Here is a 23,362-nt window from a genome sequence, read left to right as displayed (position 1 = left end):
AGTCAGGTTGGTAAATGCCAGAATTGGAGGCAAATACCTCCCAACAGGTGCAGAAGAACGTGTGTACTATTTCCCATGAGACTCTCACAACAATGATGGTAGACAACAGCAGGATGGCTTTGGAAAGATAGTTTCAAAATCTCCCACTGAAAAACATTAAGATACAGGCTTCCAAGAAACTCACAGAAATGAGACTGTGAATATTCTGCACTGAATAAGCCTCCAGAAATTTCAGGCTAGTTAGCCACTTAATATAAATTTACAATGGCAAGAATCAAAGTAAAAATAAAGCAAATACCCATGTCCAGAAAACAAAAATAAAACCCATGCAAGTTGTTTTCTTTTTTTAATTTTTATTTAGAAGTAAAATAAAATGTGACATTTCCATCTAGAAGCCACTGACATACGCGGTGGTAAATTCAAACACGGAGAGGTGGTTTTAGCTTTCAGGTTCCTCCCAAGTTCAACTTCTTCCTCTTGCACCGGAGCTTTGTACAAGCCCTGATATGCCTGAGGACACATCTGTTTAAGGCAGCCGCTGGAGTTCAAGCTTATCAGCACACGGTGCTTCAAAGACGTCATCTTCAACGCTTTCTTCTATTGGCTTCATTTTTGCCGAAGTTCTCAGGTAGGGAGACGTCCGGCCCGGGCCTGCCACAGTTACAGAGAAATGACCAATTAATTTAACAGCACATACCTGCTCAACATACACCTGTTTGTGACAAAGCGTACACAATCTCAATCTGACGATCCTGTCCTAGCTCCCTCATGAGAGGATTTTGTAAGAGAGGGTTTCTTTGTTGTTTTGGCCCCAGGCGTCAGAGAACCCTAGACATGGGACAGCCACGCTGCTATGACCTGGCATAGCCTCCCAAGGTTCAATCCCTGTGGCCGGCCACGGGCACAGTATTCTCCCCAAATTCAGTGCAAATCCTGACTGCATGAGGTGCCCAACGCTGTGTCCCTGGCCATCGGTTCCTCACCATTACTAATTCTTCTCCACAAATGACAACACGAGTGGCTGCCCATTCACATACGAAAGGTGGGTGCATTTGCACACTTGCCTTGGCTGTGAAAAAAAAACTCCTCGGTGTACCGGGCAAACCTCGGGTGGGTACGTGATCACAGCCCTAACTGCCTTAGAAGCATGCCAGTGTTAAAATTATGGAAAATACCCCCGTAAACAACCACAGAGAAAACAAGATTGCCAGGTGAAGGCCACGTAACTTTTGACTGAGAGCGATCGCGTTGCTCCGAGACAATCTTTTAGAAAAGCAGCAACTCACGGAGCTTGCCAGAGCGGAGCGCACACCACAGCTATTGCTGGTAAGACATTAAATAAGAGGTTTTGTGCAAGTTACCTCGATTCTAGTTAAACTTTCAGCATGAGGGTTAAACCACAGAACTCCCCTGACAGCAGTCAAACAGGATTATTTTCCATTGTTCACTCTGAAACTGGCATCTGCACCTGGGACTTTTGTTTCCTCTCAGTACCCTCTTCTGGAGTTAAACCACCACAACGGTACAAGGTTGTAAACAGCTGGCATTTGATGACCAAAAAGATTAGAGATACCTTTGAAATACCACTCGAGAAGAAAAGCGCAAGAGGTAGTGGTCCTGTCTGACAGACTGTCTGTATACAAGCTAAAAATTCAAATTTTCTTGAAAAAAATACTGATAGTCATAACACACTTCTATTGCAGGGCCATTCTTATTACTTTAAAAAAAAAGAAGTTTATCAGATACACATTAAAGTGCTCTGCTAAGGAAGCCTATTTATGAAGGACTCCGTTGTGCTGCATGTGTTACACAGAGAACAAAACAGAGCTACAGGCAAGACCAGCGGGTTATCGTATTGCTGCAGTTTTAAATCACATTCACACAAACGCTGTTTGGAATTAGGTTTTCGAAACTTTTCATGTTAAAAATGTATTAGTATTTTCTTTTGACATTCAAAAACTGCTGTAACTGCCATGCTAAAGGGTTACTCAGACACACTTTGAAATACTGGAATTGTTAAGTGCTTCTTTTCACACAGATGGGTTTTTATGGCCTAAGCAAGTGATGACTAGATCATTTAATTGTCTAAACCCAAGGTTTGCGGGTACACCTGGGTATAAAATTGGCTTTGCTGGGAGACACCAACAAATTACACTGAGAGAGGAAAGGATGCCTGAAAATGCTGGATTACAGTTTCAGCTTTCTTTTCTTTTAGATTTTTGTGTTAGTATAGTTTATTGCCATTTTAGACTGGTTCTCTTTTGTTTAAAAGGGCTTAGTTGTCTCCAGAAATCAGAATTAAGAAGCTGTAAGTCTGTTCAACAGGATCCAATATAAGGTCTAATATCGGCAAGTTGTTTGGTTCAAAGACGTGCCCTTATTTTCTCCAAATACAAAAACACTTGTCTCCCGATGCCCCTCTCCAGGGTTGGACAGATGGGCAAGAGACTGAGCCAGACCTTGAACCCAGGCCGTCCATTCACTCCTCTGCTGCGCTCCCTCATGGACCTAAGCCCAAATGCCTATCAAAATGCATTTCCCATGAAATCCAATCCTGCTTTTAACCACGAGCCGGGTATGACATAGGGAGCACACACAATGGAGATAATACCAATAAAAGCATTTACCAAACCGCAACCTTTCTACATTCCTGCTTAGCTTAGAAGTTTGCAAATACAGATGCATAGACCAGCAAATCCAAGTGATTTAAACCAAGCAGCACAGAAAAAGAGATGGTATCACTAACAAGTATACTAATTACTATCAAGCAATAGAATTATTGAATAGAAACTAATACTGAAATGTTTTTTAGAGAATAAAAGTTAGGTGAAGCTACCCTTGAATCAGGTTGAACTCTTTCTGCTTAGCTCAAATTTTGGAAAAAGAGATGCATCAATTTCATTTACGAATAAATTACATAGAGATGGATCATGGATGGCAAGCACAAGTACCACGTGAAAAACAAATCCCACTTTAATACCTTTTTGAGGATGCCTGCTGAGTTAATGTGATGTTATCAACAGAAAACATCATGCTGCAAACGACTCACTCCGTAAGCATTATAGAACTCTTGTTGGTTATTTCCTTAATATAAAAGCAAACAGTTAGTTGGGTTCTTAGTTAATTAAATTCAAAACACAGTTTTGTTAGTAATCGTAGTTTGGGACCTACTAATTAGTATTTTTCACTGTTTCGCTACTAAACACTTTGAAAAAAGCTTTGTATCAGTTTCTTGAGGAAAGGAGTCAAGGCTGTAGCACAGATAAAAGCACGATTTAAGAATTTTGGTTTATGCAAAAATATAAATGCTAAATTTTTTGAGAATATGGAAATTAGGAGAATAAAACTTATTTCAATTGTAGTAGTCAAATATCATATTTGTAATAGGAAGCTTTTGTCCACACAACAATCGATCACCTAGCAATGACAAGACAGTCCTGTAGAGATCCTGTAAAGGCAAGTTTCTCTTATTAATGTATTATTCTAATGAAAAAAAAAAAAGTTTGTAATTTCCATATGTTCCTCACTAAATCTTCTGGGTTTGGTGTCGGGGTTTTGTTTTGGTTTTTAATAAACAAATGTATGATTGAAGGAGGATGCAGGGGAACAGCACCGGGACAGTAAGCCTCAGTGTATCTCATACTGAATCTTAAAAAACAGACAAAAAAAATTAAAATTGTTCAGTTTCCCTCTGATCTGAGAAAAAGTACATACATGGCCACAATCCACATGGAATACAGACCTTTAAGCAGAGCTCACCTTGGTAGCAACCCCCTCATCAGCAATGACAGTACCCAGGAATAACTAACACAGTCAAAAAACAAAGGAGAAATAAAGGACGGCATTTCCCAAGGTGTGTGACACGCTGCTGCAGGGGTGACCCCCTGCCTCCCCAAAAGGCAAGTACTGGGCTCGGGGGGCTGCGGCCGCACATCATGATGCCAGCGAGGTGCTGGCAGGGGCAGCATCAACTACACCAACTGCTGTTGGACTCAGCAATTTTGGAACGTAAAAGACATTTAAACCCCTCTTTTGGGGAAGGTACACCCCACACACCAGAAAATACGGTACACAAACCAAGGAAAAGTACAACAGAGGAAAAGTGTATTTCTCACGTATGTGCTAAGCACAGATGCATCGTAGGGATTAACATAATTACAGCTGAACATGGCATGCATTTAGATGGCTTTCTCCCAAAGCCAAAATACTGGTGTAAGTGTTTTGCTGCTAAGCCTGAAAGAGAATTTTAATTCTAACTAATTGCACAAACACAGTTTTACAATTTCTTTCAGGCTTCCGAGTGTGCAAATTTGTCCAAGGGCATTCTGTGCAATGGAGCGGCTTCAATTTCATGGAGCTTTGCTGTGGAAGAGGTGAAAAGTCAGTCGAGAGCTTATGGGTAAAGATCAGAGAACAGACCAACACAGGAGACTTCATGACAGGTATCCACTACAGGCTGCCCGATCAAGAAGAGCAAGTAGATGGAAGCCTTCTTTAGACAATTGGATGAAGCCTCATGATCGCAGGCCTTGGTACTCGTGGGGAACTTTAACCACCCCAGTATCTGGTGGAAAGTCAACAGGGCTGGGAGCAAGTAGTCCAGGAGATTTCTGAAGAACGTAGCAGATAATTTCTTCAAACAAGTGATCGATGAGCCGACTAGGGGAGGTGCTCTGCTGGACCTGTCACTGACGAACAAGGAAGAACTCATCAGGGAGCTGAAGGCTGATGGTAACCTTGGCTGCAGTGTCCAGGAGCTGGTGGAATTTAAGATACTGAGAAGTGTGCAAGACAAATAGCAGAATTACAACCCTGGATCTGAGGACAGGGGACTGTAGATTGCGTAGGGATCTACTTGGCAGGAACACATGGGACATGGCCTGCAAGGGCAAAGGGACCCAAGGACAGACAGTTGATCTTCAAGGCCACCTTCCTCAAAACACAAGGACAGTCCATTCCAATGCACAGAAAGTTGAGCAAGCGTGGTAGAAGGCTGGCATAGATGAACAGGAAAGTCCTGACAGAGCTCAAACACACACACACGAAGTGGAAGCAGGGATGAGCTGCTTGGGGGGGAATACAGAAACATGGCCCAAGCATGCAGTGATGGCATTAGGAAAGTCAGAGTTCAGCTGGACCTGGATCTAGTGAAGGGCAACAAGAAGGGCTTCTACAAATACACTGGCAACAAAAGGAAGACCAGGGAAACTGTGAGGCCATGGCTCTGTGGGACATGGGATATAGGGATATGGAAAAGGCTGAGATATCCAATAGCTTTTATGCTTTGGTTTTAACTTTACAAGCTTCTCTGGAGGCCTCCCAGGCCTCTGAGTCTAGTGGTAGAGACCAGGACAGTGATACTTGACTTACAGGAAAGCAGGACTGAGTTAAGAACCACTGAAGTCAACAGGAAAAACACAAGACTGTGGAATCACATGGGCTGCATCCAAGCGTGCTGAGGGTTGGCTGATGCGATTGCAAGATCCCTCACTATCATCTTGGAAAGGTCACAGCAGTCAGGGGAGAGAAAAAAAGGCCACTGTCATGGCAATTTTCAAGAAGTGCAAGGAGAAGCACCCACGAAACTATTTGCCTATCAGTCTAACCTCAGTCCCCAGGAAGATTATGGAGCCTGTCTTCCTGGAAGCCATGTCCAAGCACATGAAGGACGGGAAGGTGACTGGGAATAGCCAACACGGATGTACCATGGGCAGATTGTGCCTTCTGTGGTGAGATGATGGGCTCTGTGGATGAAGGGAGTACAGCAGATGTTGTTTACTTGGACTGTAGCATGGCCCTCCACAGTCTACCATAGAATCCTTCTAGCCAAATGGGCGAGAAATGGACTGGATATATGGACTACAGTTTGCTGGACTGCTGAGTTCACAGGGTGGCGAACAGCAGTACAAAACCCAGCTGGCAGCTGGTTACCAGCAGTGTCCCTCGAGGGCCAATACCAAGGCCTATAATGTTCAATATACTAATGACCTGGATGATGAGATGGAGTGCACTCCCACCAAGTTCACAGACAACAGACAAGTAGTGAGGGAAACTGCTGATAGGCTAGAGGGTAGGGTGGCTAGTGAGAAAGGGACTTCAGAGGCTGGAGAACAGAACTTACAGAAACCACATGAAGTTCAACAAAGGCAAATTCCTGCACCTGGGACATGACAAACCTACACAGCAGTACAGCCTGGGCATCAACTGGTTGGGAAGCAGCTTTGCAGAAACAGAGCTGAGGGTCCTGGTGGACACAAAATGGAATGAGTCAGCAGAGTGCCCCTGCAGTGAAGAAGGCCATCGATACATTGGTCCACATTAGCAGCATATACTGGGCCATATTAGCGAGAGCATAGCCAGCAGGTCAATGGAAGAGATTAAACCCCTCTATTTAGCACTTGTGAGACAGGATCTGGAGTGCTGTGTGCAGTTTTGTGCTTCCCCAAACAAGAAAGACATGGACATACTGGAGCAAGTGCAGTGGAGAGCAACCAAGATGGTCAGAGGCTGGAGCACATGACGTACACGGAGACGCTGCAAGAACTGGGTGTGTTCAGCCTTATGAACAGATGGCTCTCGGGGGATCTTACTGTTGTCTTCGGCTACCTAATGGAAGTGTATAAAGAAGACAGAGCCAGACTCTTCTCGGAGGCATGCACTAAAGAACAAAGGACAACAGTCATGAGTTGCAATAAGGGAAATCTTTTTCGCCATGAGGGTGGTAAAGGCCTTGGAACAGGTTGCCCAGAGAGGCTGTGAAGTCTTCCACCTTGGGAACATTCAAAGCTTGACTGGACATGACCCTGAGCAACCTGCTCTTGCTGACCCTGCTTTGAATATGGGGTTGGACTAGACAATCTCCAGAGGTTCCTTCCAACCTCAACTGTTCTGTGATTCTAAATGTCCTTTCAGGGAAGAGAGAAGAAATAAAGAAAACACTGGAATTTTCATCAAACTATATTCCAGGTGTCACCCTTGATATTCTAGTAGGGTGAAACACTAGCAAGGCTTTTGCTTCCATCTATCTGGGCATGCAGACTATACCAATGTTAAAGAGTGAAAACAGACACGCCCTCCAAATCTGAAGGAGTTCCTGGATGGGAACTGTGAGGAACACAATGGAAAACAGATAATTAAACATGAAAATACAAATACTTTAAAATACTTTGTCTGCTTAGTAGAGAGTTTAACCATAATAAATAACTGGCAGTGATTTTTTTTCCTCGTATATTTGAATTCTAATTACTAATGAATAATAATTCCCAAATCAAAATAAATAATCCTATATGATCAAACAACTCAAGCCAAACGATAAAACTGAGCATCTTCTGGGTTTTTTTTTTGTTCAAAAGCTGCTTTCAGAATTCAGGCTACTGCTGAAGTTGAGATCCAGGAAAATTAAAAGTAAAAAATAACAATAGCCTACAAAGAATTGTTTAGAAGGTTCCTACAAAGGAATATATTCCAAGAGTAGAAGAAAAAATGTCACATGTGGTTTCTTCCCTCATTTCATCTGTTCTCTATTACTCCTGTCATATAAAGCACAGTGAAGGAGAGCCTGAGAGGATATCTGGAGCTTTTCCAGGTGGCATTAAAACATTCCTTGTACACCACACTTCTCCAGACTCTGCCGATACAAACTCCCTCAGGAGGAAATACCAAGCACCGACTTGCTGAGGGAAAGTTTTGTTTGGGTTTTTAATTTCTACGAGCACCAGTCACAGACCAAAGGAGATACTACTGTGACAGGCACTGTACTTTCACAGTTTTGTCCCATTGTGATAAACATTCCACATTATGTCTACACATTAACATTATGCCAAAAATTATTACAATACATGCCGGGGTTTTTTTGCCAGTATCTACATGAGGCAGCTTCACTCAGCATACAAAGCCTTACGCATCTTATGAATTCCCTACAGTTAGGTCCCTCCACTTAGTTGATGTACAGCGGCACCCAAAAAGCTACAGTCTGCTCCCACTCAGGGCAACAGGAGTTCTGCAATCATCTCTAACGATCAACCAAGCTGTGTTCGAAACTGGCATGAGCTACTTTGAGCACTCACGAAGAGAGGACGCAGAGGAAGTCCCCCGAAGAAACATCTGCAAGCCATCCTCACTGTCACTGCTGCTGGCCATGCTGTTTCTCATCTGCATCACAGAGAGCTGTGAGCAAAGACTAGGCTGTCGATCAATCTTTTTTGAAGCCTAAAAAAAAAAATAAAAATTATTATTTAAAAAAGGTATCAAGTAAATTGAAATAAAAACGGAAAATAATTATTTCCTCTGGAGTAGATGCTCTGGTCTCAGCTACGACTATTCACAGATCAAGAAACCGGTCAGAACAGAAAATTCTATGCAGTGTAAATTGGTTTAACTGAAAATAGAAGATGCCAGTAATATACTGGAATCAGAAGATTGACAAGCATGACACCTCAGATTAATTATTACTGAATTTTAACTCTGCTTTGCACTGGACAATTCACGTATTTTCCTACAGAAAGGTTGATTTTTATTATTTGGTAATTCATTATTTAGGTATGATGGTCTGTAATTAAATACAGCCTTTATGATGAGCCTGGTCCTCCTTGCTAGCAATTTGGATCTTAACAGAAATTTGTTCACTTTCCTGGCTTTTCATTTCATCAGGTTAGAAATCGGTGAATGTCATTCCTTCCTAGTAGATGACCATTGGGCTCCTGATTGTACTGAAGACAGATTAAATGCATCACATAAACATTATCCTCCACCTATCAAACGGCCTTATGAGCTTCCATTTCCTTTGAGCAGTCTTCCTGAGAAGACTTTGTACTATAATATTTATATGAAACCATAGACTGTACCTTGTTAAGTATTACTGCAAGTCAGAATGCTGTTTTAGCTGTATGTGAAAGATTGTAATCAATGACAAAAGCATAACCGATAACTTGACTTTACTGAATTTTAAAAGTTGGGAATTATCACGTGGAGAGGAATGACTGTTTTCCCAACAGTAGTGAAAACCTCCTTAGGTACGAGAAAATCATGGGGTTCCTTACAAATAAATGGATACTTTTCTGATTTCCAACATACAGTGAACAGATATTCTTATCTTCTTACTACCATCTTGATGATGAATAATCTATACTGAATTTCTTTTAGTTGTCGTTTCTTGTACGTCCCCTGTGTACAGAAATCAACTACAGCATTTTCTGTTGAGATCGTCACCACTTCAGAAGCATTAAAGACACCAGTAATACGTATATTTGACAATGCAGCCTGTGAGAAGTGACAGATGCACAAGGTGCTGGCAATGGGGAAATGAAGGAGAATTTATTTGACGGTTCTTGCCCTATGTCATGTAGGAAGGGCTTGTGCAACAGGATTTTCATTTGAGGAATAATAAAAAGGTACTACAAATTTCCCAAAAGCTCACTCTTAATTTTTGTAACATACATTTGCAAAAGTTACTGTGATGAAACAGTTACAATAATTTTAAAATCATGTGACTATTGTCACTAAAGATAAAGACTTGGTACAAACTGAAGTTAAAGCGTGCAGATGTGAAGTCAAAGGAGGGGTGAAGTTTGGTGGTTTGATAAGAAGGTATGATAAGGACCTTTCACTTTAACAACCAATTACAACATTACAATGAGCACTTCATTATACTTCCATTTCAAGAAATATCTATACTAGTGCTGAAGCTCTACAGTGCCGGAAGTCAAGCGTATTGCAGATGACTGTACACTAGGCATGACATCCTAATGCTGTCACCCACATGTCAAAAAAGAAAACGAGGGAAGGAAAGAGGAAAGAAAAGAGGGAAAATAAAACAGAAAATAGAAAAGAGGAAAAAGAGAAAAAGGAAAACAAGAAAAAACAAGGAAAAAAAAAGAAGAAAGAGCAAAAAAGAGGAGAAAAAAAGGCAAGGTGACGAGTTACAAAGTTGAGAAGAGCAGTCTCCCAGGAGAGGCAGTCTGAATGCAATCCTCAGCGCACACAGGAGGCACATTGCTACACGTTCCTTTCAGATGCCATACTCCAGGAACAGCTTACTGTCTATGTAGATGTGGGTTTTACTACAGAACATTTTGCTATAATTACTTTCATTAAAAAAAAAAAAGCAGCTTTAACCACATACTCTATAAGATGTATTTTATAAATGGTACATTCCTGCTAGATCACTTTTATCTTACTGCATTATTAAGATTAAAACAGAGATCCGAAATAGTTTTGAGGATCTGATTGCAAGACAGTGTAACCCTCTATTTCACTGACCAGAAGGCAGAATAAGCAGTACTTTACTGCTATTAAATTGTTTCTCCAACAGTCCCTTCTTTTCGCTTTCTATAGCCAGTACAAAACTGAGAAAACTTACAATGTCTAATTAGCCATGAAGACATGACAAGTCAGGCCTATTGGACAGTAGCAGTGGCAGTCATTCCTTTTGGATCATTTTCTAGTAAATTCACAACTTTGCAGAAGCAACTATTTTACCTATATACGAGATGTTTATTGGCAATCTGACGAGAAGGATTTTTGCTCTGAGTTTCTGTGAGTTAAATCAATACAGACAGAATACAAAAATACTGTTATTATAAAATTATAAAGCTTTTCATAAATGATGGTGAAAGTTCTTCAAATAAATTATATATGAGAACCCTACAGCCACTACATAAATAATAAAAAACCCCCAAACCACCAGCAGCCAAGTTACTGTCCAAATCTTGAAAAGCCATGTAACTAAGACGACAAAATGTAAGTAAAACAAGATAATCAATATATCCATGACTACACCTAGATAACCATGACACGTAAAACAATCTACATGCAAAGAAGAATGAGGTATATTCGGAGCACTGAATATTTTATATATATTTATATTTAGTTATATTTTATACGCATTTCATGCCTCCTTCTGCTAACTACCTTGTATCAATCTAACTGGTTTGGTTTTTTGGGCTTTTTGTATTTGCAACCCTCAACACATGTTGAAATTATTCTTCTTGGCAACCAGCACTACCCAGTTTGACCCCAGCAAGCAAATTCTTTGAGAAGAAACCCTGAAGCTTCTTTGTACAAAGGCATCCATTTGTTAATGAGAAAGGTTATCCAGGGAGAAGCACCTATTTTAGGTATCGGCCATCATGTCTAGCTAGCTAGAAATAGTTGTGTTAGTGGATCAGTTCTGAATCTCGGTTATTCATCTTTCTTGCACGTTACCGTGCTAACTTTAACCAATATTGCTTCCGATAGACGTTGTGCTGACTCACGCTTTGGCACTAGAAGGCAATGAATGTGAATTCAGCAGCTGATAGCAAGAATTTAAAAAAAAAGGTGCTCTAAGAGGATTTAAAATTGAAGTAACGATGCATTTGTGTGGGGGAGGAAAATTCCCAAACAGAACTTCAGTTGCTTACCTTGTCATTTAAGGTCGGGTCATTCAATGAGTAGAGTTTATTTGTAATATCTTTGCCAATAAGATACTTAAAGATCTCAAAAAGAAATGGCTCAGTTTCCAGAAAATAAGTCAGCCTTTCCCTGGACCAGCACAGGAATTTGCAGTTATCATCTGCAATAATGGTGACCTGAGAAAATACATGAGAAAATACATGCTTAGAATTAGCACATTTGAAAATGATTTTAAATTAGCACATTTAAACATGCTTTAAAATAAGCGATAGAATGTTATTTGCGCCTCCAGTTAAAAAAACTCTTAAAGCCATAAAACTATTTTGTATCTCTTAGAACGCAATAGTTATGAAATGTAAAACATCTCAGATATTTATTAGCATCATATTTTTAACCGATAAGCATCACCAGTTTGTTTTGCAGCAAACCTGGGGCGGGGGGAGATAATAGGGGAAAATCTCTCACAAGTTCCCAAACTGTGAAAGCATTGACATTAGGGAAGGTTTACATATAAAGTCAGTCCTACAGTGATGACACTACTCGCATCCCAACAGACTTACGTGTTGCTTGGTTTTATTTTATGTCGCTGTCACCAAGCAGGAACAAGTGGCATAGTCCAAAGGTCTCCATCAAAGATTTTTTTTTTTAATATAAAAAAAAAAATCACTAAAAAGTTTAACCTTTCTCTCTTCACTATCAGCCCCGCTGATCCTAAAAGTACCACCTTCTAGCAGTTGAGCTAAGGCTCCGTTTGCTCAGTTACTGATAACTCAGCTATGGATAGTTATTACAGAGGAGCTGGCACCCTCTCCAGGGTGGCTGGACCCGCCAGGTTCATCCCCCCGCACCGGCAGAGGGCACACCGAAACCTGCGCCGCTCCGTCATACTCAACGGCGGGTTTTGCCAGGGACAGTCAGTCGTCTACACAGAAACCAGGTGCTCTCTGCTATCGCAAGCTAACGTGACCTCCTGAAAAAATTAAAAATACGTAAAGCCTAAGAAATGATGGGAAACGGTCACGTATGCGTGGGTTTTAACTTCGCCGTCTGCAATACGAGCACGCAGGCTGGGGAAGAATTTGCCAGCGTTGCCAGCAGATGGGGTCCTTAAGACTGAATCCGTGCCCTCTCACAATGTTAACGCTGAGAGAGCTCCTATGGCAGCAACAAGCACAACTCAGGAGCGAAGGCTGCACACCGCACCAGACTGAAATAATTTTTAAGGCAGGCAGAAGTCGAGGCATGAGCCTTTTCCCTTCGGAAGGGACCCATTTGTAGCCGGTTGCCTATGAGAGAAACAGGCAGTGCCAAGAGGGCGGCCGTGCCGCGGGACGCCTCACCGCCGTGCAACGAATACATCCAGACCACTCTCCCTCCTTGGCGTTAAGCCTAGTGTTTGACCGGAACATATGACATCAACCACTGATTTTAGAGTCTACGTTGCTCTCCTGTCCCTTCCCTTCTGCCAGGGCATCCGTGTGGATGCACCCAGCCAGACACCGTCTGGTCATTATTAGACATACCCAGTTAAAGAACATCAGGTAAGAGGTCGCAAAATAGCCATGTCGGCAATATGGCTTCTCAGAAAAAAAACACTTCTCTAACAGTAAAAAAAAAAACCTCTCTAATAGTATTTTTTTCCCCACAAGCTAGAGTATAAGATATCCTTTAATGTACTAGCATAATTACACTGCCAGAGATATATACCCTTTTTGTTCCCCGTATGAATATTTTTATTCAATACTGTGATCTCTTTCAGCTTATGTTGCTTTAACAACGTTCAAAATGACAGAAGCATTCATACATTTAGATAAACACCAATTTCAAACCACTTGTGCCTGAATTTTTAATCTTTCATTTAAGTAACACCAAATGTTACAATAATTATTTTTCCTTCTCTGTTTTTGACCCAGTGATGAGAATGCTCACATAATCTCTTTTTTTCCAGTAAAGCTATCTCTTAAATTATTTGTCCTGAATAATCTCTTAACACAAAATAAAACTTGGAAACAATAGAAGACAACAGAACACCAAATGCCACACTGCTCAGTGAACACCATCGTAATACTGTTTTGCAGCATTTAATTTTAAAAGTTATTCTTGATACGGTCCATCATGAAACACCAGTACTAGAAAGCTAACAAAATTATGCAGGCCAAATAGTTCACTGTGGATCAAATTTATGCTCTGTTTTGTTTTTTTTTTTTTTATGAACTCATTCATTCATATGCACCGACACTTAAACCGAAGTGTACCTGGAATTTCTCACCCCGGTTCATCTGTGTTGATCGAAATTCAGGAGAATCTATAAAGGCACAGGGGTATATATTATGCAGAAAATGCCCTCGATAAGACACCTTCATTCTGAAAATGAAAATGTATGAAACAACGTTTTAAAGTCACGGAGGTTGATTCATTTAATCCAAAATTTGGATATGATTATTGACAATGGTAAAGCAGCAGGTAACAGGCAAAAATATGTTCGCCTTCCGGAATTTGAGCCCCAGAGCTACCCTATCTTCTGCCTAAACCTCCACCAATTCCAAGCAGAACAGGCTGGAAGCCAATTCGAGTTGCGTATCCTCAAAACGCTGCTATTCCAAATGAAAAAGCTCTGAAGAGTTATGCTATACAGCCCCACCAGAATCAGGCTTCCTTTAGATAACTAGCTTTGCAGTAACGAGCAGCTAATGACTTCAAAGAAAAACGATGAAACCCGACATCACTCCTGCCATCAACAGAAACTGGTTAAAGTATCGGCCAGAACTTAGCAAGAGCTTCAAGATTACAGCCTGGCCACGGAAATGTATTTTACCCATTCTGACCTGGGTCCTGTCAGCCTCGGGGCAGCGCACCTGCCCCTCTCTGCTTGCACGTACACGTGCAATGAATCCGTTCCAATAGGCCTGGTTTTTTTAAAGTCTACTGGAGGGATATTTTTTTCCCTTCCCTTGCGCACAATATTTTTTAACCTTAAAACCTGGGAACGCACTGAGAAGATGACTTAAATATCTAAGACTCAGGCAAATCTCTTGCTTGTTCTGGAAGACGCTGCCTTCGGTATTATGCAAACATAACTCCCGCTAAAATCCACGCAGCTGCACACACAAGTGGAGACATAATATGCTGCCACAGTAAGGGACACTGTTGCCATTTAAGAACAGTGTCACAAAATAGTCTATGGCCATAGAATATTTGGCTGTAGACCATAATGCGGTACAAACAATAGACTTAAAAAAACTAACAAAACCCCCAACAACTTCCTAATCTATTCAGCCACCACACAAAGCATAAGACTGTCCCCAGGCTTTACAGAACCTACTTCCCCTTCAGCAGGATGCTTAGCCTATCATCAACTGATGTTTTATCTTCCGCAGCATAGGCTTGACCTGTCTTTAAAGTCTGAATGTTGCAGAACTGTCCAGTTAGTCTTTGGAAGAGCTCTGGAGGCACGTGGAGAGGTTCAAACATTCTCTTGTAGAGGCTGCTAAGCTCCTTCTCTATCTTGATCTAGAATGCAAAACCAAAAGACATCAATAAACACAGAGGCATTAGTTGAAAAAGGGTAAGACCGTGTGCATGGTTTAGTTGCTACATTTGAGGAACATCTTCGTTATGTTTAGGCAAGAATAGAACTGGTAAATGCGTGACATCTATCCATAAACATTGTCTACAACAGGGTGACCAAAACCTTGTCTAAAATTAGCCAGGCTGGCACACTGGTGCTTTAGGCTGCTGTTCCATCCAAGCGGCACATTAAATCAGACACACGGAGTCTTTGGAGATGTCAGTTGATGTAACAGCGAATAGGACTTGGGCCAGAATTACCCAGGAAAAAAAAAAAAAAAGAGGTTGCCTGCATTTTTCATACCACATGCACACCTCATTCTGGCCATCTCTTAGGCTCTCCTGGGAGCCCCTTTCATTCCTGAGCTTCTTGGTTTACTTGTACTGGAAAAGCAGTACTACGAGCCCTGAAAAACAAACCCATCATATTGAAACTACATGTTATGAGGGAGGGGAAAAAAAACAACCAACATTGCCAGCTGAACAGCCCACATCCAGGAGCCCACCCAAACTCAGGCAGCGGCAATGAGGGAAAGGATGCCGGCTGAAATCCCAAGCCTGGCAGTCTTTCTTGAATGAAGGCAGCAGGGAATGAGACAGTGTCCCAGCCTCCCCGAAAGCAGAGGCAGCCTGAACAAAGCCTGTGTGTTTGCTGCGAGGAAAACAAATTAGAACAACAAGCATCAGATAATGAAAAGATAAAATATGCATATAACAGAGAATAAGGAAAAATAACAAAGAAAAAAGGCAGAAAAAGAAACGGAATCACTACTTCAACAAATGAGACAATTCCAAGTGTACACAATTTTCTATATATTTTTTTTGTATTTCAATATTAAAAACAGGGGAGGAGAGAAGGCGACAGTAGGGGAGTCCAGGAGTCACTTTTCAGCTGCTGGTAGCCAACAGTGGGAATCAAGAAACTTCTGGTCACCTTGAGGCTGGAGAAGGTGGTGAATCCAGAATGACCATGGGAGGCCCCAGGCTGTCTGAGGCCCACGAGGTCTTCAAACTGTCCCTCTTCCCTTCCCAGGAGAGCATTTTAGAGTGAAAATATTAGTCTTTAGTCCCTAAAAGATGTGTGTATTCCACATGAGAAATCCTCCCTGAGCTGCTTTCGGTAGAATTACCTGTGTGTGTGAAACAGTAAACCAAGCATAATGAAAAGTTTTTGGAAAACTGAGACGGTTTCCTTGTTACATTTCAAGTTTATTTAAATATAGAACAAATTGAGCAGAGGCAGAAAGTCTTTAGATACGTGGAGCCCTCTTTGGAGTATTTCACACACAGCCTCAGTCACTGATGCGATCCATCGCACATTTGGGCCACTGAACGCCATAAGAATCACTCTGGAAGTGACAATCCGGCGGGCAGAGGCCGTGGGTTAATCCCACGGAAATAGCATACCGTTCATTATTAAATTGCTAAGCAGGAAGATATCAGGCTGCTTATCTGACCTCGCCATTATAATTTTATGACTTCTCAGCCTTTATATTTCCACAAACACTCAACGAAAGGATATCCCAAACCTGCAGGCTTCACTTTTTACCCAGGCAGCCTCAAACCATGAAAAATAAAAGCAAGTTTTTTCCAAAGGCTTAATATAAAAAATTCTTGTGAGAGTGCTCCTGAGAGCCTTCTTTTCCTTACACACAGCCAAACTTTTTGCCAACTTTGTGTACAGTATCTGCGTACATTTACCACCCACAATTGTATTAAAGCATTCAGTTGGTTTGATTTTTTTGATCTGCCCATACATAAGCTTCAATCAAACATGAATTATTGTCTCCTCAAAACATTTAAATGGATCTTTCCATTTCATTACACTGTCAACATTTTGTTACATGTGTCCCTCCTTCTACAAATTCATCTCTGCCCAAGAAATGCCATCAGAACCAAGAACAGGAGGGCTAGAATATAAATGTTCAGAAAAGATTAACAATAAAGTCATAGAATGACAGAATGGTGGAAGTAGGAAGGAACTTCTGGAGGCCATCTGGTTCAACTCCCTTGATCAAACAGGGTCACCTAGAGCAAGGATGCCCAGGACCATGTTCAGATGGCTTTTGAATATCTCCAAGGATGGAGATTTCACAGCCTCTCTGGCCAACCTGTGCCAGTGCTCCTTCACCCTTTCGCTAAAAAAGTGTTCCTGATGTTCAGACAGACCCTCCTGTGTTTCAGTTTGTGCCCATTCCCTCTGGTCCTGTCACTGAGATACTGTTGCCTCTCTTTGCTGCAAGGGCCCATTGCTGGCTCATGTTCAAGCTGGTGTCCATCGGGACCTTCAGGTCCTCTTCTGTGAAGATGCTTTCCAGCTGGTCAGCCCCCAGCGTATGCTGGTGCATGGGGTTGTTCCTCCCCAGGTACAGCACTTGCACTTCTTGTTGAACTTCATGAGGTTCCTGTCAACCCATTTCTCCAGCCTGTTGAGGTCCCTCCGGTTGGCTGCCCAACCTTCTGGCCTATCAGCCACTCCTCCCGGTTTTGTGTCATCAGGGTACACTCTGCCCATTCATCCAGTCATTAATGAAGATATCAAACAGGACTGGGCCCAGCACTGACCCCTAGGTTACACTGCTAATACACACACTAATACAGTGTGTACAGTACATACTTCCTACTAGACTTCATACTCCCGATTACCACCCTCAGCCCAGCCATTCAGGCAGTTTTCAATCTATTTCTCCTCTTTCAATCTCTCCTCCTTTCAATCTATTGTCTCCTCATCCAGCCCATACTTCAACAGCTTCTCTAGGAGGATTGCATGGGACACTGTCAAAAGCCTTACTGAAGTTAAGATAGACAACATCCACCACTCTCTCCTCACCTACCTGGCCACTTATTTCACTGTAGAATGTTATGAGGTTGGTTAAACATGACTACTCCCTGCTGAATCCACGCTGACTGCTCCCAATCACCTTCTTGTCCTTCAAGTGCCTGGAAATGGCTTCCAGGATTAGTTGTTCCATCACGTTGTCAGGGACTGAGGTGAAGCTGACCAGCCTGCAGTTCACTGGATTCTTCTTTTTGAAGAATCGGCTTTCCTCCAGTCCTCATGCACTTCTCCCAGTCAACACAATTGTTCAAAGATTATCACGAGCGTCCCCACAGTGACATCAACCAGCTCCCTCGGCACTCGTGGGTTCACACTATCAGGGCTCACAGATTTACATACGCCCAGTATGTCACCTGACCTCAAGTTACACTGAATCAATTATTAATTAAATCTTCAACCAGTGACTACATTTATATGAAACTGAGGTTTTTTTGTTTCCTCTATGTTCCTTATGTCACAGTCTTTAACACCTCAGAGGACATCTACATGGACAAAACTAAGATTAAATTTAAACTGCCAAGAGAAAGTGTGTTAGGGATTGCCCTAAACTGTTGGATTTCAAAATACGTGCCACATACCTGTGAAGTTAGATGACAATTGGTTTTGCCCACTGGGCCTCCAGGAATCCTCATTTTTAACAGCCATATCAATTTAATTTGCACCTCCTTCTATACATGACAACTGCAACTCAAAGAGATAAGTTCCTTTCTCAGATGAACACACAAGTAGACTCAATGACTCAGTTTCCCCCCAGACTCATGAATTCAAAATATCACATACGGACCTGACGACAGGATTTGGGCCTGGATTGCTAATGCAATCCCTTAACTAGCACATAATTCAGGTTTCAGGATCTCCCTCTAACGTACAACACTTAAAAGAGAAAGCAGGCATAACCACTTTCTTAAAGACTGACCAGGTTGGACACTGTAGGTGTATTTCGTACGGTCTCCCTCATAACAGCCTATTCACCCTTCACAAGCACAGCTGACTGCTCCTCCAGTCACGCTTGTGGGTCATATTCCAAATGAGCCATACGGGTAGGTGTAATGTTTTGTTCAGCAGTGGTTGAAATACTCTGGGACACTGCCAGAGCTCCGAGTCAGAACTCTAGAGAGACACCGATTAGACTCTTTCGGCTTCCACTCAGACTAAAAAAGCCAAATCTGTAAAGCTCCAAGGAGTCAAACCCACAGAAATAATCTTCTGGTCAGAAAAGAAACTCGCTGGTATTTTTGCATGCTCCATTTAATAAAATAAATATTTAACAACTCAACTTATCAATTATTCATTTTGTAATATGACTAAATGTAATTATTCTTCCATTCCTTCAAAACATCATTTGTGAGGATGACTAAATAAAATTGATTTTGAGATGGGCAATACAATAGTTGCAGACAGAAAATCTCATTCAAAATTAGTTCCTGAGATCTTATTTTTTCCTCCATTCTTTAGCTTTCCTTTAGGAAAAGCACTTAAAAACAGCCTTCAAGTTCATAATAAACAGAATGTGTAAGACACATATAAATGCATGCGTGACTGCCAGGCATCACTTCAAGTAAGCTTGCTGATCATAGTCTGTAACAAAGAGATTCATATGTTGTTTGGGATATTACCCTGATTCCACATAATTTCAACTATTGTTTAAATTCATGTGATTTAGTAGGTATTTAGAGCCCAGTTTTCAGAGGAGCTGAGTACCCACAGTTCACAGACCACAGCCGCAGTGGTAAGAATACAAATCTGAAAGCCAGACTCCAGTTCTCCACTACGTTACAGCTTAGATCAGCATGAAGCAATGTGATTATTTTATTTTCCTCATACCACTAGAGAGCGGCAATGAAGACTATGTAAAGCTCAGGTGGCAGTTTATAATGGTTGCGTAGGCTTGTTCCCTAGCCAGGGGACAGGGATGTCACTATTGCATCTTAAACAGATATTGGGTGGCTGGGTTGAATTACACTGGACAACCAGCTAAAACTAGGTGCTTAACTTGGAGATGGATGGAGTGAGACAAGAGGATTCCAATTCCTATTTCATAAGGTAAAGCTACCGCTGCAGAAGTAAAGACCACAAATAATTATTCATACTCTTTGAAAATACTCTTAATTGTTAGACTCAAGTATTACATGCTTCCTCTCCGAGGCCTTTTGTTTCTGAGAGCGCCCACGTCCTGAGCAATCTAATATTTCAGTACAAGTATCGGGATGTGACTGAGACAACTTAAGAAAACAGTCGCTCTCTATGTAGAGCATTTCCCAGTTAAAAAGTATTAGATATTCCTCCTACGCTTCACTGTTTCTATTTCTTGTACATTTCTGTCTTTAGAAAGCAGTTCAATATTGCAGAAGATGAGGGGGGAAAAAAGAGAGAGAGATTCAGTAAAGGCATCTGTGGTGGCAGTTTCATGATTTTGCTTTGTTCTCTATCCAAAATTATAGAGAATGTCGAGATGTAGTCATACATTTTAGAGTCAACAGAACTGACATTTGGCTTAGGATGGCTCTACTGATAGCAACTCCAGTCTCACCAGAAGGACTGTCTAGGAGTCTTCACATGGAAGATCATTCCTGCAAGCTCCCTCATTCCGCTCAAGATCTGGAGCATGGAGCGGGGGGCATTGATCTGAACTAAGCGCTGTAAGCTTTACCCCCACAAAAACTTATTTTGAAAGAGAAGCATGCACATCTACAAAGGCCAGGATTAAATGACTATCCATGACATAGGTGCCAGAGAAGTTTCACATGACCTGACAAGAAAGGTGAAACTTACAATTCAACCACATCACTTTTGTTGTTTGTGGAATTGGTGGAAGACCATATTCTGATCATGGTGGGATACACAGAGTTAGCATATAGGTTCATAAAACTTATTTTAAACGCAGCTGACTTCAACTAATTATTATCTGTCATTCGTTAAGGCAACTGTAAGTACTCTCACTGTCCAAACCAGAATTTGCATTAGATCTTTCCCATGCTTTATTTTTAGTTTGAGAAGTTTCCCTTATCACTCCCTACGGAACAATGCTGTTTTACCACAGAGAGAGAAAAAGCTCCAGTCCAGAAATTCATACAGGGACAAAGGTGAAATCATAGAATCTTCATGGTTGGAAAGGACCTATGAGTAGTTTTACATTCACTGTAATTTGGTGTCTGCATTACCTTAAAGTAAAGCCCAAATCCTAGGCCACGATCACATACAGCAACGGGAGTTATGCAAAGAACTAAGCAGATTAGAGAGTATATAAAAAAAAAATATCCAAAAAACACCAGCACAAACACTAAACATTGCTGGACTCAAGCACAAGCCCAGGACCTCGGCCAGAAGAAGTCCCCTGATGATGTCTCCAAGTAAGGACACAGCTATGCACGAGCACAGAGTGTGGCAGGCACTGCGCTCAGGTGAGTGCCAGAGCTGTTAGGTTGCCTCCCAGCAGGTATCTTGATGTCCAAGTGCTCCTTCAGTGTCTATGAAGTCAAGCAGCAGAGTCTGTGGCTGAACCATTTCTTGGATGTCAGTGGCTGGAGCACAAGCCCCCTCAGAAGTCCTGCTCTGCTCTGGTTTCACTCAAGAGCCACAGAAGTAGGAACGTGGCTGCCTGAACAGATTCCACACCATGGATCAAGATGGGTGCAAAGAACCATTTGGTATTCTTGCCAGGACATGGGAAGTATTTAGTTAGGCTCTAATAAGACCCAGATACTAAACTTCTTTATGCAGGACTTACCTAAACCTGGATGGTCTTCTATTCACAGTGTTTCTCATCCTGTCCCACCCAAAGCTGTTATGCAACTCAACTATTATTCACTGTTAGAAATTCTGCCCAAATTATGGGCCTTGAATAAAAGTTTTAAAGGTAAAAAGTTAAGACTTATCTTACACTAAGTTTCCTTTCAAGTCTTTCTGAGAAAAAAAAAAGTAAAAAAAAAAATCTTTCTGTGTCATCTTATTGTTGGACAGTGAGCTGAGAACTAAACCTAAAAAAGGAGTTAGTGTTAAGGTGTGTAGGGGGGTGTTTCTAAAAAAAAAAAAAACCAGAACAAAAAACCAAAAAAACCACCAAAACCCCCTGATTTAAAAATAATTACTCAAAATATTATATTTTACACCATTTAAAACAGTATAATATTTGTCATGTAATGTTCACAAGTACTGTAATTTCTTAAACTTAATGGAAAGAAAAATTCTAAAATTATTTTAAGTCTTAATAGACCAGCCATGTAGTGCTGTTTCTTTGCATATCAGAACTAATTCTTGGCTATGGTTTAAGTCTTAAAGATCACGTAGCCCAGCAGATGGTAACCTTTGGATGAATCTGTGCTCCACACTGGAGGAACACTGCTGTAGGTAGAACCCTTCCTTCGTTAACACATGTACATAGATATACTCAATTTTTCAACTCATTGTAGACAGATGCAATTTAACCTTTAGCCTCTTTTTATATACTGTGGTTGCCCATCAGAGTTTGTTCTGCAGGTTTTTTTTAGCCATGCTGGTAAAGATTCTAGCCTTTCTCCCATCTCTTTAATTTCCTTTAAATTCTTCTTCCTTTGACAGCTTGCTCTGGCTCTACTTAAGTTGAAATCCTTAACTTCCACAGTGTTTTAGAAGATGTCCACCAAAGCCTATTCTCCTACATTTCCTCTAATGTTCTCTGCCTAGCATTCTAGTTTATTCTATACAAGAACAGCTGTGGTTTTGCACCCCGTGTTTGGTGCACAGTGTATTTAAGCGCCGAGCATCTCTCTTCTGCTGTGGTTGCAAAGCCAGTGGGGAAGAGCTACAGAAATGGAGAGCAAAGTTAAAGGCAGGTCCTCCAGTCCTTCCTCTCTTAAAGGCAATTTTCTACCAACTTTGGCAACTGAGAGTTTATCAGCCAAGTTTCACATCCTTAATTAATTCCTTCTTTTTAAACCCACCTATAGAGTACTTCATCCACTTCTATCACTTATCTTAACTCCTACAAATAATTCTGCTAACAAATTTACTAGAGGATTTAGTGAAAATAGCCGGCACTTCAATAGGATGAAGTCTATATTATAATGCACAAAAAAAACCCCCAGCCTATGCTAACATGGCTTTTAGTATACAACTGTAATCACAGAAGAAAATGTTTTTCTTTCTCGATTCAGTATTGATTTACACATTTTTAAGGCAATATTTTCCCCACGCACACACACTCAAGCACAAAACTGTGTCCTCCTCCCAAGATGCTCCTTTACTCTCCAATAACCTTTTATTTAGATTTTTGGAAAGGGTTGGATAGGTATGAACTCAAGGACCATTATCCATGTTCTAAGGACACATGCCACAATTCACTTTTAAAAATACAGATAAGTCTTGAGGCTTGGTTTTCTAGGGAAATGAGTTTATATCAGCTGGGCACTCCTGCCTTTTGCAACGATTTCTGACTGTGTTAGCCAATCCCTGTCCTATTTCACGAAGGACAATATCAAGATGATATTAAAAAGCTAAGTCGGTAGGTGGGTTGAATGGAAGCAGAACATGCTAATTTGGTGGCCTCATTGACGGAAAAGAATGCAATATGAGCTCAACCTATACTGA

General features: G+C 41.3%; 1 protein-coding gene across 2 annotated transcripts in view; it reads right to left on the bottom strand.

Moving 5' to 3' along the window:
* Nucleotides 1-346: 346 nt before the first annotated feature.
* BVES (blood vessel epicardial substance) overlaps nt 347-23,362 on the bottom strand; it is a 33,948-nt gene continuing 10,932 nt past the window's right edge. For both annotated transcript variants that reach the window (XM_063329868.1, XM_063329867.1), the window contains 5 exons: nt 14,714-14,901; nt 13,647-13,755; nt 11,400-11,567; nt 8,067-8,208; nt 347-651 (listed from right to left, as the gene is read on the bottom strand). In XM_063329868.1, the coding sequence (XP_063185938.1) occupies nt 527-651; nt 8,067-8,208; nt 11,400-11,567; nt 13,647-13,755; nt 14,714-14,901 (732 nt within the window). In that variant the 3' untranslated portion in view covers nt 347-526. The remainder of the gene's footprint in view (nt 652-8,066; nt 8,209-11,399; nt 11,568-13,646; nt 13,756-14,713; nt 14,902-23,362) is intronic.

The sequence above is a fragment of the Chroicocephalus ridibundus genome, chromosome 3 (assembly GCF_963924245.1).
Source record: "Chroicocephalus ridibundus chromosome 3, bChrRid1.1, whole genome shotgun sequence".
Lineage (NCBI taxonomy): Eukaryota > Metazoa > Chordata > Aves > Charadriiformes > Laridae > Chroicocephalus > Chroicocephalus ridibundus.
This window is presented reverse-complemented; position numbering and strand designations above follow the sequence as displayed.